Below are 18,284 nucleotides of genomic sequence, written 5' to 3'. Positions count from 1 at the left end.
GTGAGTGGGTCAGTCGTTAGACTGCAACAACATAACCCGTAATCTCCAAACCTCACTGGGCATAAGGAATCATGGAATTTACTCATATATTCCATCGTTATCCGTACAAAAATATCAAAGAGTGAAAGGTTAAAAGTCTAAATAATAATGTTTCAGATAACTAGTCATTCAAAATAAGAAATATTCAAACATAGTAAAATTATAAATTGGTTACCGTTCACTTCGTTAGGTTTCAAAGCATTTTCTCATGTGACCTTTGAAAGCTGCTGAATCCTTGACGACTTCCCCACAATGACGACAGGTTTTAAAACAAGTGTGAGCTTTCAGCTGATAAGTATAAGAAAAACACTCTCCACATTCAGTACATTTATACGGCCTCTCTCCTGTGTGGATCCGCTGGTGTAAATGGAGGTTCCCTGTCCGTGTAAAACTCTTTCCACATTCAGTACATTTATACGGCCTCTCTCCTGTGTGGATCCGCTGGTGTTTCTGGAGGTTCCCTGACTCTGTAAAACTCTTTCCACATTCAGTACATTTATACGGCCTCTCTCCTGTGTGGATCCGCTGGTGTAAATGGAGGTGCCCTGTCCGTGTGAAACTCTTTCCACATTCAGTACATTTATACGGCCTCTCTCCTGTGTGGATCCGCTGGTGTTTCTGGAGGTTCCCTGACACTGTAAAACTCTTTCCACATTCAGTACATTTATACGGCCTCTCTCCTGTGTGGATCCGCTGGTGTATATGGAGGTTCCCTGACACTGTAAAACTCTTTCCACATTCAGTACATTTATACGGCCTCTCTCCTGTGTGGATCCGCTGGTGTAAATGGAGGTTCCCTGACACTGTAAAACTCTTTCCACATTCAGTACATTTATACGGCCTCTCTCCTGTGTGGATCCGCTGGTGTAAATGGAGGTGCCCTGTCCGTGTGAAACTCTTTCCACATTCAGTACATCTATACGGCCTCTCTCCTGTTTGGATCCTTTGGTGTAGGTTATGATCACCTGATTTTATAAATTTTATCCGCTGGACAGATTGTGTGAACGAACGCTGCTCATTTTTGAATTGCAAAAGAACTTTTTTCCTGGAGGATGAAGATTGTCCTGCTGAACTTTGTCCACAGGATTCAGGATGTCTTCTGATGTGCTTCTGAAGGAAATCTGAAGTGGTAAATGCAACATTGCAATGAGGGCAAGGATGGCACTCATCTTGATGCATTTGTTGATTTGCTAGAGATGGAAGAAGGAAAATTGTCAGAGTAATGAAACATCTAGAATTTTCTATTGGAAGTACAATTTGTAGTTATTTCAGTATTAAACTGGGCTCTTAGGATGTTCATATTGTGAACTGAAACCCTCCTCTGGTAAAAGAGGTGGGATGAGGAGGCAGAACTCATCAATAGGGCATTGCATATTTAAAACAGATGTTTCAAAGTTCATGGATTCAGTCTCTGAACTCCTCCAAGGAACAATGGACACATCATCACCCTTTCAGGAATTGTTATTTACCAGTTTTGTTAAAACAGGGAAGAGGATATTAAACAGCAGCTGTTAAATAAAAGAGTAGGGCAAATGTTTGGGAGTTGCCAGTGACCTTAGCAGTGCAATGAGGCTCATTATTTCTTCATAAATGCTCAATTATTCAGCTTGAGCTACTCCAAGTAAGTTTTCTAATAAAATGAAGATTCACAAAGTATATACATTCAGAAAACCCATAAAAATTGATATAACAAGATTTACCCTGACATTGGGCAGTCTCGGGTTATCCAAGGGCACAGAATGGAGAATGACTGAACTAAGTTGTGGAAGACAGAATGAGAGAGGGGGAAATGGGAGAGTGTAAAACTGCCTTGACAGAGGTGGGAGAGTAACGCTGGAGTGGACAGGCTAAGCTGACTCAGAGTTTGATGGGAACAGCCTCAATCTTTGGTATGGGAAGATATACAATCTTAGTGAGGGATTGGGGAAAAATTACTTCTTTTGGGGTACAGGGGGTGTAACACTGTCGCAATGTAAGTTGTGGGGGGGGGGGGAGAAAGAATATCTCTGTGAATGAGGGTGTAACACTGTCTCAATGGAGATAAGGGGAGATACCTCAGTGTGGATGAGGGTGTAACACCGTCTCAATGGAGATAAGGGGAGATACCTCAGTGTGGATGAGGGTGTAACACTGTCTCAATGGAGATAAGGGGAGATACCTCAGTGTGGATGAGGGTGTAACACTATCTCAATGGAGATGAGGGGAGATACCTCAGTGTGGATGAGGGTGTAACACCATCTCAATGGAGATGAGGGGAGATACCTCAGTGTGGATGAGGGTGTAACACCGTCTCAATGGAGATGAGGGGAGATACCTCAGTGTGGATGAGGGTGTAACACCGTCTCAATGGAGATAAGGGGAGATAACTCAGTGTGGATGAGGGTGTAACACTGTCTCAATGGAGATAAGGGGAGATACCTCAGTGTGGATGAGGGTGTAACACCATCTCAATGGAGATAAGGGGAGATACCTCAGTGTGGATGAGGGTGTAACACTATCTCAATGGAGATAAGGGGAGATACCTCAGTGTGGATGAGGGTGTAACACCATCTCAATTGAGGTGTTGGCGGCCATAATGTCTCAGTAGGAAGACTGTCTCAATGGAGATGTGGTGGCACAATGTCCCACTAGGGATGTGGGCATAACACAGCCTTGGCAGACAGACTGGTGTTAGAAAATATCACTGTGGAGGCAATATGTGAAAACCTCACATTCAGGCTGGCAGTATTATTCTGTTTTGTGACCTGAAGTATGATAACCTCTGTCAGCCTTCGCTCAGTAGTTAGCATTCTCACCTCCAAGACAGAGGTTATGTGTTCATGTCCCCCTCCAGTGAGTTGTGCCTGTAATCCAGGCTCTCACTGCAGTGCTGTACTGAGGAGGTGCTGCACTGTCAGAGGTGCCATCTTTCAAACTGTGCTCAACTGTGTCCTTGTCTGCTTGTTAAGATAGACAACAACAAAAGCAGCAAGATTTCCTGGTGTTATGGTCAACATTTATCCACCAAGTCAGATTACCAGACCAGTTATCTCATGCTGTTGTTGGATCTTACTGTGTGAAAACTGTGTTGTCCTATTTGCCTACATACATTAGTGATTGCACTTGTAAAAGTAATTCATTGGCTGTAAAGAACTTTGTAATGTCCCCAACACATCAAAATCACTTATCAAAGTGCAGTTCTTTCTTCACCTGAAAAGTAACTGGATGATTTTAAGGGAGCTGTTTCTGACCTCAGTGCCTATTCTCCTGTGGATACAACCTTTGTCTCAGAGACAACAGTGACAACAAGCGAAGATAGTTGTCCAAAGAGTCACTCTAGAGGGATCAGGAAAGGGAACACTTGCTGAATTCACCCTTTCCCCAATCCAAGTATACGAAGGGCAAATGAAATGTCTCACCTACTGTCCAGATAGGGATACTAAGACCCATTGAATCATATACAAAACTTTAGCTACACCTCAAGCTTTCATCAGCTCTCTATACCCTCCCACAACACAAAATGCACACAGTCAATTTGTCATAGAATCATACAGCGCAGGAGAAGGCTAATTGGGCAATCATGTCTGTGCCAGTTCTTTGATGAGCTATCCCACTACTACCACTCCTCCCCACAGCCCTACAATTTGTTTCTTTTTCAAGTAAATATCCATCTTCAAAGTTATTATTGAAGCTGCTTCCACCACCCTTTCAGGCAGTGCACTGCACATCATAACAACTCACTGCCTGAAAAGATTTCTCCTCACCTCCCCTGACACTTTTCTGTGTCTTCTGGATAACAACCCTCCTACCAGTGGAAACAGTTTCTCTCTATCTGCTCTAACAAAATAAGACATAATTTTGAACATCTCTATTAAATCTCTCCTTAACCTTTGCGACACTAAGGAGAACAATCCTAGCTTCTTTAGACTCTATACACAACTGAAGTTCCCCATACCTGCTACAATTCAGGTAAATCGCCTCTGCACACTTTTCATGCTTGACACCCTTTCTAAAGTGTGATGTCTAGAACAGGACACAATACTCTAGCTGAGGCCTAAATAGAGTTTTACAAATATTTATCATGACTCCCTTGTTTATGGAATCTATGCCACTATTTATGAAGCGCAGGATCCTTTATTAATTATTAAAAGGCTTATCAGCTTGTTCTGCCGCCTTCTAAGATCTGAGTATGCGAATCTCCAGGTCTCTGCTCATACACCTGCTTTAAAATTAATTTAATTTACATTGCCTCTCCTCACACTTCTCTGCATTAAATTTCATTGGCTCTATGTCTTTCTGGTTTGATTGTGGGATGGGTGTTGCTGGCTGGCCAGCATTTGTTGCCTATTCCTAATTGCCCTTGAACTGAGTGGCTTGCTAGGCTATTTCAGAGGGCATTTAAGAGTCAATCACATTGCTGTGGGTCTGAAGTCACATGTAGGCACAACCAGGTAAGGACAGCAGATTTCTGGCAGGTTTTTACAACAATCAACAAATGGATTCATGGTCACATAGCTTTTTAATTCCAGATTTTATTAATTGAATTCAAATTTCACCATCTGCCATGGTGTGATTTGAACTCATCCCCAGAGCATTAGCCTGGGCTCTGCATTACTAGTCCTGCGACATTACCACTTCGCCACCACCTCCCCATCTGCCTCCCCATTGCATCAGTCTATCGACATGTTCCTGAAGTCTTCTACTCTGCTCTTCACTATTTCTCACATTTCAATCCTTGTGTCAGCTGGAAACATTGAAATGATGTCCCTTATACCTAAGTTCCAGTCATTAATATATAGCGAAAAGGGCAGGGGTCCTAATTCTGACCACTGGGAGATAGCACTCTACTTGCCCCCAGTCTGATAAACAACCATTCCTTCAGCATTACTCTCTCCTTTCTGTCCCTTAATCAATTTCGTGTCCATGCCATACTGCCCCTTTAACACCGGGATTTCAATTCTGCTATCAAGTCCATTATGCGTCACTTTATCAAACACCATAAATATTTTAACAGAAAACAAATGATTCTCTAAATGCTTAAGTTCCCAATTTTGGTCAGAATCCTTACATTTTGGTTCTTGTTTTACCATCCACATTGCAGTCCATTTGATTCCAAGTTCCTTGGCATATTCATCACCATACCAGACCAGCAGCTCACACCGAGGAGGAACAGGCTTGCAGGTCCTGTAATAAATTTTGCCGCAGTGCTGAAAAGCCACAAGGTTCTGCTCCTCCTCCTTTCTGGCACAGTTAACAAATCTGGAACATAATGAGTAAATATGGAAGAGGCCAAAACTCAGTTAAAATTGTTGCATGGATTCAGAATGCAAAACATAATAGTTTGTTACAGGACCTGTCCCCAGCCATTGCTAAGTTTCAACTTCAAACATGCTGTCAGAAGAGGACACTCAATGGAGACTACTCATTTCAATGTAGATACAAAGGATAATTGCCTTGACATTTCCAGGAAGATGGGGATGGATTATAGTAGAGGGGGCAAGGTGCACGTGGAAAGGATGTTTCCTCTTGTGGGTCAGTCCAGAACTGGTTGGGGCGTGGGGGGGGGGGGGGGGGGGTCGCAGTTTTTAAATTAGGGGTCGCCCTTTTAGGACAGAGATGAGGAGAAAATTTTCTCTGAGGGTTGCGTGACTTTGAAACTCACTGCCTCAGAAGGTGGTGGAGGCGGAGTCATTGAATAGTTTTAAGGCTGAGGTAGATAGATTCTTGTTAGGCAAGGGAATCAAAGGTTATCGGGGGTAGATGGGGGTGTGGAATTCGAAACACAAACAGATCAGCCATGATCTAATCGAATGGTGGAACAGGTTTGAGGGGCTGAATGTCCGACTTCTGCTCCTAATTTCTATGCTCGTAGTTGCCTGGAAATATGGGTTTCTCAGTTTTCTAGCCGTGCTGCTGCACCCTCTCCTACAAAATATCAGAACTTTTGTAGTATACCTTATTTCAGGAACCATATCAAACACATATCAAGGAATAAGGGTACCCTGGAGGGATGTTTCCTTGGAACCCATCATCCTGCCCCACTCCCATCTCCCAAAAATGTCTTCCTGAACTATGTGCTTGATGTAAAAACAAGAAAAGCTGGAACCACTCAGCAGGTCTGGCAGCATCTGTGGAAAGAGAAGCAGAGTTAACGTTTCGGGTCCGTGACCCTTCATCGGAACATCGGACTATGTGCTTGATGTAACTGGCAAGCTCTTAGGCCTCTTCTATGCAAAACTAGCCATAAGGATGTGTGCATAGAAGTAGATCTAGGCTGTTTCTTTACTGATTTTAATGCTGCCACAGCCACCCAGATTGAGAAGGTGTCTGTTGTTGGGCAGGAAATCCTGTGGCATCATGAAGCAGACGAGGCATGTAAAGGAGGGAGGGAGAGATTGTGGGGCAGTTGGGGCCCGGAGAAATTGGTCTAGTTAGCCCAGAGAGACACGGATGGGTGAGGGGGTGATAATTCAGGCCTGGGCAAATTGCTGTGGCCCAGCCCCTCAAATCCTGATAATATTATATCAGTCTTCCCTTACCGCATCCAATTTGATTTAGATTCATCCTTCGCATCAATGTATTCAAAATCTTTGTTGGCTTTACTGATCTGCAGAAAGGTATTTTGGGAAAAGGAATGGATTAATAAAAATTTTTAAAAATCAACTTTATTTTAGTCAATGATCAAGTTTAACACAAATTGCAAGTGGGAGCAGTGGCTCCCACATTTAGTAAAAACTAACCATCCCTTTACCTGCTTTCTCTGATTATACCTTTGCATTAGAATACCCAGAACAACTAATCAGCTGGAACTGAGATGATGTGGCATAGGAACTACAAAAATAGAATAATGGTGCTGAACAGTTTCCCACTCGGACATCCCAATGGACTTTCCCATTGCTCCCAAATCAACGCCAGTTTCCCAACATGGGAAAACCAGCATGTTAATTTTGAAAACAAGAAATGCTGGAAATACTCAGCAGGTCTGGCAGCATCCGTGGAGAGAGAAGCAGAGTTAACATTTCAGGTCAGTATTTTGCTTTTATGTTAATTTTGAAAGTACTCAAGAGTACCTGCCAACTGCAGACCCATGATAGCATCCACTCAGCCAAAGATCAAATGATCCTGTTCCCAAACAATCCACATTTCCTAATGTGTGAAGCTATATCAACAACCTTAAATATTGTGAGGAGGGAATAGATAAAGAACAGAGTAGAAGAGAGAAAGAATGAGTGAGAAGGACTGGTTGAGAGGCAGAAGAGGAGCAGGAATGAGAGGAACAGGGGAAGCGCTTAATCAGCTGAGAGGAGAAATGAGAAAAAGGCAACAAGGTGAGAAGAGGTGACTTGAGAAGAAAAATGGGGGGATAAAGAATAAAAGAGTAACAGGGACAGAGAGAGAGTTCAATATTTGCCTCAGCTGGCGGGTGAGTAGAATTCTAGTGAGGAATTTTGTCAGAGGTTCTGGTAAGCCAATGGTGCCTCAGGTGGGAGCAGGGGATGTCAGAGTCTTAATATAAAGTTGAGGGGTTGGGGAGTCTCATTTAGTCTCCAAGGAGCAGGAGTTTTGTCTGTGTGGAGAGTATGATTTTTCTCTCAACACTATCAGCTGTGGGGAAGGCACTGTTAACTTGGATGTATCTTTGGTCTCAGAGGGTGAATTGAAATAGTTTCTTCTGTGGTGGTGTTTGGAGGCTTTGAGAGGCTTGTTTGCTTTCTTGCCTCATGTTGGCAGTGGTTCATGTTCAAGTAGTTCCGTGGCTACCGTCAGACCCCCAATGAACATACCAAGTGATTTACTGTTCACTTGTGAACACTTATATCAGTCGGCAGGCTAGTTTAAGCCTGATTCTGTCTTCACTTGCTGTCTACTTACCAGAAGGGCTCACTGGGTAGCAACCAGGAATAGAAACATTAAATAACTTTGAGCTATTACTTTCAACTAAGTCCTGACTTTTTTTTAAACAAGTAAGAAATTTGATCACTATGGGCATCACTTACCACCCACGAATATCCACTGACAGCAGCACCTTCTTCATTTGATGTTACTCCTTCATAGGGTCCAAAGTGAACACCTTTGGGAATAACTTTCCCTTCATTCCATACACCAAGACCAGCTTTTCGAATTTTTGAAGTCGCAATGCTGAGACCCTCTGGAAGGGTTAAACGTGCTCTGTCTGGTCGACTGAATTCAATAACCATGTCCTCTATGAACACTGGAGGACCATGCACAGGGCATTCTTCAATAAAAAATGTCTCGCAGTCCTCACAAACTATCGCATAAGATACAAAATTAAAGATGGATCAGGGTCTGAGTTCATTGTTCGGTGTTCATAAAGGTAAAGAGGGCTTGTACTGAGAAAAGACAGATTATCACAGGTTTGATCTTCCCCATTGTTTGACTGCAATTCAGTCTGCACATACAAGTAGGATATTTCCGTGATCCATCATGGAAATAAAGCGCCTGGGGAACCTTCTCTTTATGAAAATTACATCCAGTGTCAGTCAAATCTTCCCCCACTCAGTTGCAAACAAGGGTTTGTTGTGGGTGACATGTTTGTTTCTTTATTCCAAGAACATCTCAAGGAACAGCAATAGTATGTCCAAGCCTTGCTGCTCCTCATAAGATTATGAGTGGGCAGCAAGAGAATTTTACACATGGCAGGATGAATTTCAAAGAATTGAGAAGCTCATATATATAGCTGTTTGGTAGCATTGCTAAAAATACATGTTGTCGAAGACTAAGGCTGTCATTTCCAGCCCTGAACAGTGCCCAGTCTACCTCAGATTACCCTTGAGCAACAGGTGAAGCTAACTGTTTTATGCTGCTACTATGCAGTAGCAACACATGTGATGTTCACCACTGACAGGATGCTGCTGTCAAGCCAAAAAGATGTCCTGCCTATCTCACAAATGAGTAATGTGATATATGAATTTCAATGCCTGTGTGATGCTAGGTATATAGGTAGTGTGTCCCAGAGACTGGCGAATTGTATCAAACAATATGTCCCTTCCGCTGTTCACAATGGGCAAGGTACAGGCCATACCCAACCAGCCCGTGCTTGCAAAACTCAAAACACATTGTCCAACAGTAGATGTGATTCGGCGATTGGACAACATTTACTAAATAATCCTCAGTGTGCTAAGAATTACGCTGACAACTAATTTAAGGTTGTCAGTCGGGCTCGCATTTGTGCATACTGGAACCTACATATATTAATACGCAGGGCCCTGTTCTTTGCAGACAGAAAGAACATGTACACACATTGCACCTGTTTCAGCTAAATAAACTAAGGGACAGCCATTTACTGGTTCATTGGTCAAGGCATTGACCTAAGCAATCAGTCAAGCTGCATGGTTTAAATTTCAAACAAAGCTTGGCAGTTAACTGTCAGTCACTATAAACTGGTGCATTCTCCATGACGCCTCTACCAGAGTCCACTTGCCAACCAACCAGCACTCTTCTCAGAGTCTAAAGTTGTTGCTTTCCCTTACATTGATATTCTTGCGATTAGTCCTGATGACTGCTAGACAAAAAGCTTTGACAACATGTCTCTATTTTCAGCAATGCTCAATATCATACATTTAATAGATAATCGGACATTACTTCCTATAGGTTTTACCTTCCTCATTATTTGAATAAAGTTCAACCTGCATAGCCTGTTACAAAAGCCACTCCAAACTATCAGGGAAACTACTCTTGCAGACAGAGCCAATTCACAAATTTGCCCTTTCAATTATGTGATCTTCTCTCTATACCCTTCCCAAACTGTGGTGACTCCCAAATTAATTCTGACTGCAACATCAATTCTTGCAGGTTTTTGGAGATCTGGGGAGAATTCTTTGTTAGCTATACTTCTCATCTCAGGCCTAGATGTTGTTCAGGTCCTGTTGTTGACTGGCATAGGATGCTTCAAATGTTTGCAGTTGTGAATGGAGTTAAACACTGAAGGATCAGCAGCTAATGGCCCCACTCCTGATGATATGATGAAGGCAAATTCATTTTTTAACAGATCTGAGCCATTGCTGCTGTGCTTAGGAACTCCTGCAGTGATGCCCTGGGTTGGGACAAATGGAACCTTGATGCCATTATCCCAGATAAATGAAACTCAAATACAATCTTAACCAAGAAAGTTAGTGAACTCGACCTACATGGTATACAAGATGATGGAATTCTGCCACTAAGGCATGTAACTTACTGAGTCATGCTCATGAATTTACTGTCTTGAAAGAAATAAATTAAACTTTACAAGAGCTCATGGATTCAAAGTGTCATTATCAACATGTCAGGGACTAAATTCACACGGCAGCGAGGGACAATGCAATAGAAGGATGTGCGTCAGAAGACCCTTTCCTATATTGAGACCACAGGGAGTGACTCCCTTCTGCCTCACCCTGCAACCTATATTCTGAGAAAACAGAGACAGTCAGGTTTCACAAACCCTAAGCAAGGACAAGATAATGGGACAAGTTCATCACACACAATTAGATTAAAGTACCACAAAGATATGGTGGGAAAATGACCTTTATATAACCCTGTAGAGCTTTGCTGGATACACGTTTTTTCTAATACTACTAATAGCTCTACAACCTGGTTGCTGGGTTTTCAAGAGCCATGCCTAGTTTGAAAGGCTGCTGAGGCAAGCACCAGAAGAATCACTGCGATCTTCCAATGGGTCACTCTACAAGAAGAGTCGAAAGCTCCAGAAACTGCACCATCCTTGGACAGATAGGATCAATCTTGTGCAGGGTTTTCCAGTTAAGTGGAACAGAGCAGATTGCATCACAGAATTCATCAAGGATCCTGGAGTATAACTTGCATTTATTTGGAAATATGGTCATGTGAACCATCTCTAGTCTGTAACAAACTTATAAAGACTGATGAGAGCATTCATTCACATGACTTTACTCACCCACAAGGTGCTGGCAGGACAGAGTTAAGATATAGACACTGGGAGAGGTCAGGGGCTTTTAATTCAGCAAATTATCAGGGCTCAGAATGCCTTCCCAGTAACAGTACTGATAACAGAATCCATCATAGTTTATCAAAGGGAAGTGAATAGCTCTTTCAGAAAACTAGCACAAGTGTACTGGGCCAAATGGCTTCCACATTCAGAATGTACAGAGGCAAAGAGCCAGGGAATGAATCCTGTTGTAAAACTGCGTATTGCAAGATTCAGAGATAATTATAGAGCATGAAGGCTGTTCTCTGCAACTCCATTCCTTCATCCAGAAAGATTACAGGACCCCTCCTCCCACCCCCTCATTGTCAATGTCATTATTTCTCAGTACATGCCTCCACCATCTGTTGTTTATTGTTTTCAATATAGTAACAGTTAAATACACTGCCTAGTAATAATCCTGGTCTAAGTCGCAGACAGGTAAGCCGCATTCCCACTTGCACATGAGCAGAACCAGTTGTTTACAGTAATTGAATGAATGCAATGAAATGCTTTGTCTAAAATAAACAAGAGACAGGTATTTCCTATAATCAGGGGCCATTAGTTTACAATTACAGAAAGTCACATTCTATTTTGTTACAAGATTTCAAAATTATCAATAGTTTGGAGATCATACTTGTGACTTTTGTTTTTACTAAATGAAAAATCAGTGCCAGTTTGTGGGCAAACACAAGCCTGCACTCCTTTCATCCCACTATGCCATACTGTATTGCTCCACAAATGCCCTGGCCTACCAAGGACTGTGTCATCATATCAACCCTCCCAATAAATTCTTCCTGCCCTGACGAAATGGATAATTACTTTGCACATACACAGGTAATCATCATCACAAAGTTCCCTTTCTTCAGCGTAAAATTTTCTCTTTCTATTTCTCAAACTGTATCTTTTACTTTCAGTCTCTTTGGTTGTTTCTTCATTTGCCGACCCCAAAATCTTTTCTGTACCGACAACTGAGGAATGAATCAAAAAGATCATGAATAAAAATTGAAAAATTAATATTATTCTTGCATGTAAGAATTTTTTCCTGTTTGAACAGTAGACACTGATGATATTTACACTGAAGATACTGAGATACTATGTTAATCTAACTTGAATGACGCCTGTAGTGGTCACATGGTCAACATAAAGCTTCCTCATTAAAATGCCCTCAAATAATCGAAAGAGAAATACTTTACTGAAATCTTTTACTCCAAGACAAATACCTTTATTGGATTTACTACGAGCCAAGGTACTTATTTCTCTTTTGATCTTTTTAACTGAGATTGTCTGTTCCATAACTGAGGTACTGTCCATAGGGAAGCCCTTGAGACCTTCATCTTTATCCTCTTCTGAATGGGACGCAATCAGTGATGGTGCTTTTTGGTTCTGAAATGCAGAATGTGACGTTAAAACTGTACCTCACAGCTCCTTAATTAGAAAATAGCTGCCTCCAATTCCCCGTATGATCTATTTTTCCTCTCAATTAGTCCTTGCAGCATATTTAAGAAACAAAGCTACCCAACCAACCACTTGAGAAATGCAGTCATTTCCCAGTGTAATATTAAGCTACTTGTTTCAGATAGTTCCCATATCTGATACTATGAGTTCGCTGATCACGGCAAATGTTTAAAAATCCATTACAATCAACCTCAGCACCCTTTTACAAGGGTTTTCACTGATTGCTAACTGGTCAACACTTTTGGAAAGGGGATGTGTGTATACAAAAACAGAATAGGCCTTCAAATATGAAGAACCTAACACAGGAGGAACAGCTACCTAACAAATGCCAACAGGGCTGTTCATTAAATCACCACAGACTGAAGGAAACATATCTATGCATGAATCAGTGCCTTCAGAAAAATGGGAGAGGAGTAGGTTTAGTCCATCTTTTTATTACTTCACATTTCATCTTTCCACACCACACACTATCGCAAAAGGAGGTATTATTGCCGAACAAACAACATTGAATTCCACCTGATGTACACAAGTAACTGGTACCAAATATCTCCATTCTGAGGAACACAGAATTGTCTGTCTGAACTTTAATAATTTCACTCCACTAGCTATTTTTGTATATTCCTGAGACAGGAGTTAAGAATACAAAAACAAAAATCAGAGATTAAGGGGTTACCTGCATGAATAAGTAACCAATAGCAGGCTACCATACTTGCTTTCCCTGTCTTCTCCCTGCTTTCTTCAAGAAATTAAAGTACATTTCTATAGGTGCTAACTGGCCTCCACAGCCCTTGTCCAAGTGTCTAGACAGCAAGTACTGGCACAAAACTCAAATCTCGGAGGTACCAAAGCAGCTTAATCATGTTTAGTTTAGTTTAGTTTAGTTTAGAGATACAGCACTGAAACAGGCCCTTCGGCCCACCGAGTCTGTGCCGACCATCAACCACCCATCTATACTAATCCTACACTAATCCCATATTCATACCACATCCCCACCTGTCTCTATATTTTCCCTACCACCTACCTATACTAGGGGCAATTTCTAATGGCCAATTTACCTATCAACCTGCAAGTCTTTGGCATGTGGGAGGAAACCGGAGCACCCGGAGGAAACCCACGCAGACACAGGGAGAACTTGCAAACTCCACACAGGCAGTACCAGGAACTGAACCCGGGTCGCTGTCATGGTCTCCTTCAACACTACTCACAAGCACCTTTCCAGCAGAGCTCAAATCATAGCAACCAACAGCAGGGACCCTGGCTACAAACTAGAAACTTTGATATCTTAGTGCATAGCAGCAACCAAAGAGATCTTAATATAATATTTGTGTGGGACCCTTGTCAATATATCTTTCAGATGCTGATCTGCTGTGAATATCTAGCAGTTTACTTCCAGCTTGATATATTGGTCTGATAAGAATTTCGTGAATTACCTTTCTGGTATTTTCTTTCTTAGTCTCCTTGGTATCTTCATTCTTAAAAGGAGGTTTAAAGGTTCTCATCTCTTTAAAAAAAATGTCAATGCTGTTTTAGATAATCTCAGATTTCATTCTTTAATGTCAACAGGATGACAATTCGAAAAATATTTAGTGTTTTCCAACTCAAAGAAGAATCAAAACATTATGTAGACAAAATTAGTAAAAGAAAACTTGTATTAAGTCTCTATGTGTCTATGTGTAAAGAATATCAATTTACTTATCTTTTCAGCTCTCCAAAATGCAGAAGTAACTGTCTCTTGACAAATATGTACTAGCCCATTACAAAATTGGTTGGAATTAGGATTTTAAAGAAGCATTTAATATTTTAATAAAGAAAATACATTCAATTTACGTGATGGGTTTTTCACAAGAGGTTTAGGCATCCAATCCTCATCTGAATCACTAGATTCATACACACAGGGTTGGCGCCCCCTGCTACGTCTTGACATGAATGCTGGCTTTGGTACATCCAATCCTGTGAAAATTAAAATATTCCAATCATTTACAGTTGGCAATTTCCTGTATTTAACTTGGCTTCATTTACTGATGGAAAGTATCTTTTGAATCAAACCATTTTAGAATAATATCAGATAAGAGCATACAGGGGGTTTCTTCCATCAATGGCACCTGGAGTCAAATCCAGCCCAGACTAATCAGATGAAAAGGAGTTTTCATGTCATGCTATAGTGCTGTGAATACAGCACTCAGATCCATGCCCTTCTTCCCAGTTTTTCCTTTCTCGTATGTCACTGATCTCTGCTGCACCAATTGGAAAGTCCAAAGGATGGATCTTCATATTTGTGACAGCTGATGGTCACTCTCAGGGCGAAGAGAAAGGCAGGGTAGTAATTGCATTTGGTAAGGTTTGGTAAAATATACTGCATCGTAATGGAACAGAGTGTGAAAACTAGAAACTCCCAGATTCAATGCCTGCTTTGCATTTAGCTCATCTCTGCCACAGTGGCAACAAAACAAAACAGACCTCACTTTGGGTTTGGAAGGGGTAAAAATACCAGTTGGGAGTTTTAACACTTGTTCACAATCCAGTTTTTCTTGCTGCAAAGTGTGTGTATGCCCGTCAGAGGAGGGAAGGATCAGGATGCGCTTTGCTGCCCCCAAATCCCAGCCAAAATGTCTGTCCTGATGTGAGGAAACTATCCACTTAGGTGTAATACCGGAAGAATACAGTGCTAGTACGTATCAAAGAGAGAAATGTAGAAAGGAAAACAACAAACACTGATTTTGTACAAACCTATTGCAAGCATGGTCTCATAGTTCCTCTTCACATTCTTGTAACGGATCTTTTCCCACTCACTTAGCTCTGCCCATTCATCTTTGGCAAAATGAACGGCAATGTCTTTAAACTTGTCTGTAATCTGGAAATGTAAAATGAATGTGATTCCTGATACATCTAGGCATTAAATTAGTCTTCTACAAAAACTGGAGCTGTACAAATGTAGGATTAATTACCCTGCCAGATCTGTCATGCTGTATAAGAATATTCTCCACATCTCTAGAATGGGCTAGCACTGGTAGAAAATCAAGAAAAGGACAGCCTCTCTACAAAACACTTCAATGTTATGGCGGTGGGGTTGTTGTCCATATGATCATTGTACTATGCCACACTAAAAATAAAGCTGGACAAGACAAAATGGCAGTTCATATTACCCAAAGACTACTCAGTAGAGAAGGATATTGTACACTTCTTGCATACAGGCCCTGAAGGAACAACTGAGTAGAAGATGGCTCATATGCCAAGAAGAATCTTTAGTAATCATCTTCAAAAAAGAAGCACCTCTCACCAGCTTTATTTGAGAAGGTACTGGCTACAGCAGGCACCTTTAGAGAACATTTTCACCCCAACCACCTACAATTCAGAACAGAGGCTTAGCACACCTCTATCAGCTAGGACAAAGGAGCCTTATTCTGCTGAAGCGATTTCAATATTCAAGTAAACAGAAAGGCAAACAGGGCATCTTCAGCCCAAGAACACAAAAAGGAAACTCTGGCATAATCAGAGTGCCTTCATGTAAATAACACATCAGTCTTGTCATGCAGGCCCCCACCCGACAAGAATGAGGCACATTAATTTCACCACATGAACATTTATTTTTAAACTGTTACAGGAGTAAGGAAAGAACTTGCTTTTTAAAAAGACGCCAGACATTTGCATATTTACAGACAGTGCTTAAAAGGGACAAAAGACCATGCCCTGACACATTCAATCCACAATGGACTTTTGATACCAGACATTGAAGGTGGAGGAGTTAGCATTCCAGGTTGACTGCTAAGATGCTCCCAATATACAGTCGAGACCTGGTCAAACCAGTCAGTCACATGGCCAACTGCTGGCCAACTATGGGAGTTTTAAATTGGAGAAACAGTGAAGACAGAAAGCTGTTTGCTCCTGGGCTGAGAAGACCTCTCTTCTGCCTGCTCTCATCTCTTTCTCAAGGAACTAAAAACCATTAAAGATGCATGAACCCCAAGAGAGAAAGGTCTCCGACAGTGAACAAGGTTTAAGAAGAATACTGGGGCCCAACAAAAAGCAAGACCATATCTTCAATCAAGGACTACAGCAAACTCGAAGCACAGTAACAAAAGCCATTCCTTAGAGATTGCCTCAACTATTCCACTTTATCTGTGGATAGTGTGGAAGGATGTTGTAGGTTGCAACGGGACATTGACAGGATGCAGAGCTGGGCTGAGAAGTGGCAGATGGAGTTCAACCTGGAAAAGTGTGAAGTGATTTATTTTAAAGACAGAATTCTTGGTAGTGCGGAGAAACAGAGGGATCTTGGGGTCCATGTCCATAGATTGCTCTAAGTTGCCACCCAAATTGATAGGGTTGTTAAGAAGGCGTATGGTGTGTTGGCTTTCATTAACAGGGGGATTGAGTTTAAGAGCCGCGAGGTTATGCTGCAGCTCTATAAGACCCTGGTTAGACCACACTTGGAATATTGTGTTCAGTTTTTTTTTAGTAATACAGCACTGAAACAGGCCCTTCGGCCCACCGAGTCTGTGCCGACCATCAACCACCCATTTATACTAATCCTACACTAATCCCATATTCCTACCACATCCCCACCTGTCCCCATATTTCCCTACCACCTACCTATACTAGGGGCAATTTATAATGGCCAATTAACCTATCAACCTGCAAGTCTTTGGCAGGTGGGAGGAAACCGGAGCACCCGGAGGAAACCCATGCAGACACAGGGAGAACTTGCAAACTCCACACAGGCAGTGCCCAGAATTGAACCCGGGTCGCTGGAGCTGTGAGGCTGCGGTGCTAACCACTGCGCCACTGTGCCGCCTGGTCGCATCATTACAGGAAGGATGTGGAAGCTTTAGAGAGGGTGCAGAGGAGATTTACCAGGATGCTGCCTGGACTGGAGGGCATGTCTTACGAAGAAAGATTGAGGGAGCTAGGGCTTTTCTCATTGGAGCGAAGGATGATGAGAGGTGACTTGATAGAGGGGTACAAGATGATGAGAGGCATAGATAGAGTGGATAGCCAGAGACTTTTTCCCAGGGTGGAAAGGGCTATCACTAGGGGGCATAATTTTAAGGTGATTGGAGGAAGGTTTCGGGGAGATGTCAGAGGTAGGTTCTTTACACAAAGAGTGGTGGGTGCGTGGAATGCGCTGCCAGCGGTGGTAGTAGAAGCAGATACATTAGGGACATTTAAGCGACTCTTGGATAGGTACATGGATGATAGTAGAATGAAGGGTAGGTAGTTAGTCTGATCTTAGAGTAGGTTAAATGTTCGGCACAACATCGTGGGCCGAAGGGCCTGTCCTGTGCTGTACTGTTCTATGTTCTATCCCCGTTTAACATTATTTTTCCTCCCCTTCTTACGTGAAGATACAACATTCCGTTGCCAAAGTCGTCAAATAACTTACAGCAGGTATTTGGTCTTGCTGTTTTTGAGCGAGTTTGAGGACACCCATAGTGAAAACCTCCAATTCCTGTCACCTCAGTGCGACATTATGCACACTCACCTGAGCATCATGCGTGAGATCAGTCCAGTATCTCCAAGGAACAGGAATATGCCATTGAGTAAGGTCTGCCATGTTGTTGACTGTGGTAGATCTACCTTTTTAAGTCACTTTCTCCATGTATTTAATATACTTACAAATCAAGTATCTATACACTTTTAAATAGCTGAATTAAATCAGTATCAATGGCTTCCTGTGGTAATGCATTTTGCATGAAAAAATGTTTTTCTATATCAGCTTTTCAACAGCTTATTTCTTACTTTAAATAGATGTCTATTTATTACAGATTTCCCAATTACAAAAATGGGTCTTGGAAGTCAGCTATATTGTCAATTCCATTTTGACTCAGGATGTGGACAATGTTGGAAAGACCATCTTCAATGCCTATGCCAAATC

The 18,284-nt window shown here is 41.9% G+C and overlaps 1 protein-coding gene and 1 pseudogene across 1 annotated transcript; both read right to left on the bottom strand.

Moving 5' to 3' along the window:
* Window positions 1-59: 59 nt before the first annotated feature.
* LOC137352885 (zinc finger protein 665-like) overlaps window positions 60-18,284 on the bottom strand; it is a 31,410-nt pseudogene continuing 13,185 nt past the window's right edge.
* On the bottom strand, window positions 1,020-17,963 carry prdm9 (PR domain containing 9). Its single transcript, XM_068018401.1, has 11 exons — window positions 17,892-17,963; window positions 15,140-15,263; window positions 14,240-14,362; window positions 13,843-13,913; window positions 12,178-12,340; window positions 11,788-11,925; window positions 8,016-8,287; window positions 6,558-6,625; window positions 5,087-5,277; window positions 1,148-1,229; window positions 1,020-1,050 (listed from the first exon to the last, which is right to left on the bottom strand). Exons 1-11 carry the CDS (start codon window positions 17,961-17,963, stop codon window positions 1,020-1,022), a joined length of 1,335 nt encoding a protein of 444 aa, XP_067874502.1.

The sequence above is a fragment of the Heterodontus francisci genome, chromosome 39, assembly GCF_036365525.1.
Source record: "Heterodontus francisci isolate sHetFra1 chromosome 39, sHetFra1.hap1, whole genome shotgun sequence".
Taxonomy (NCBI): Eukaryota; Metazoa; Chordata; class Chondrichthyes; order Heterodontiformes; family Heterodontidae; genus Heterodontus; species Heterodontus francisci.
This window is presented reverse-complemented; position numbering and strand designations above follow the sequence as displayed.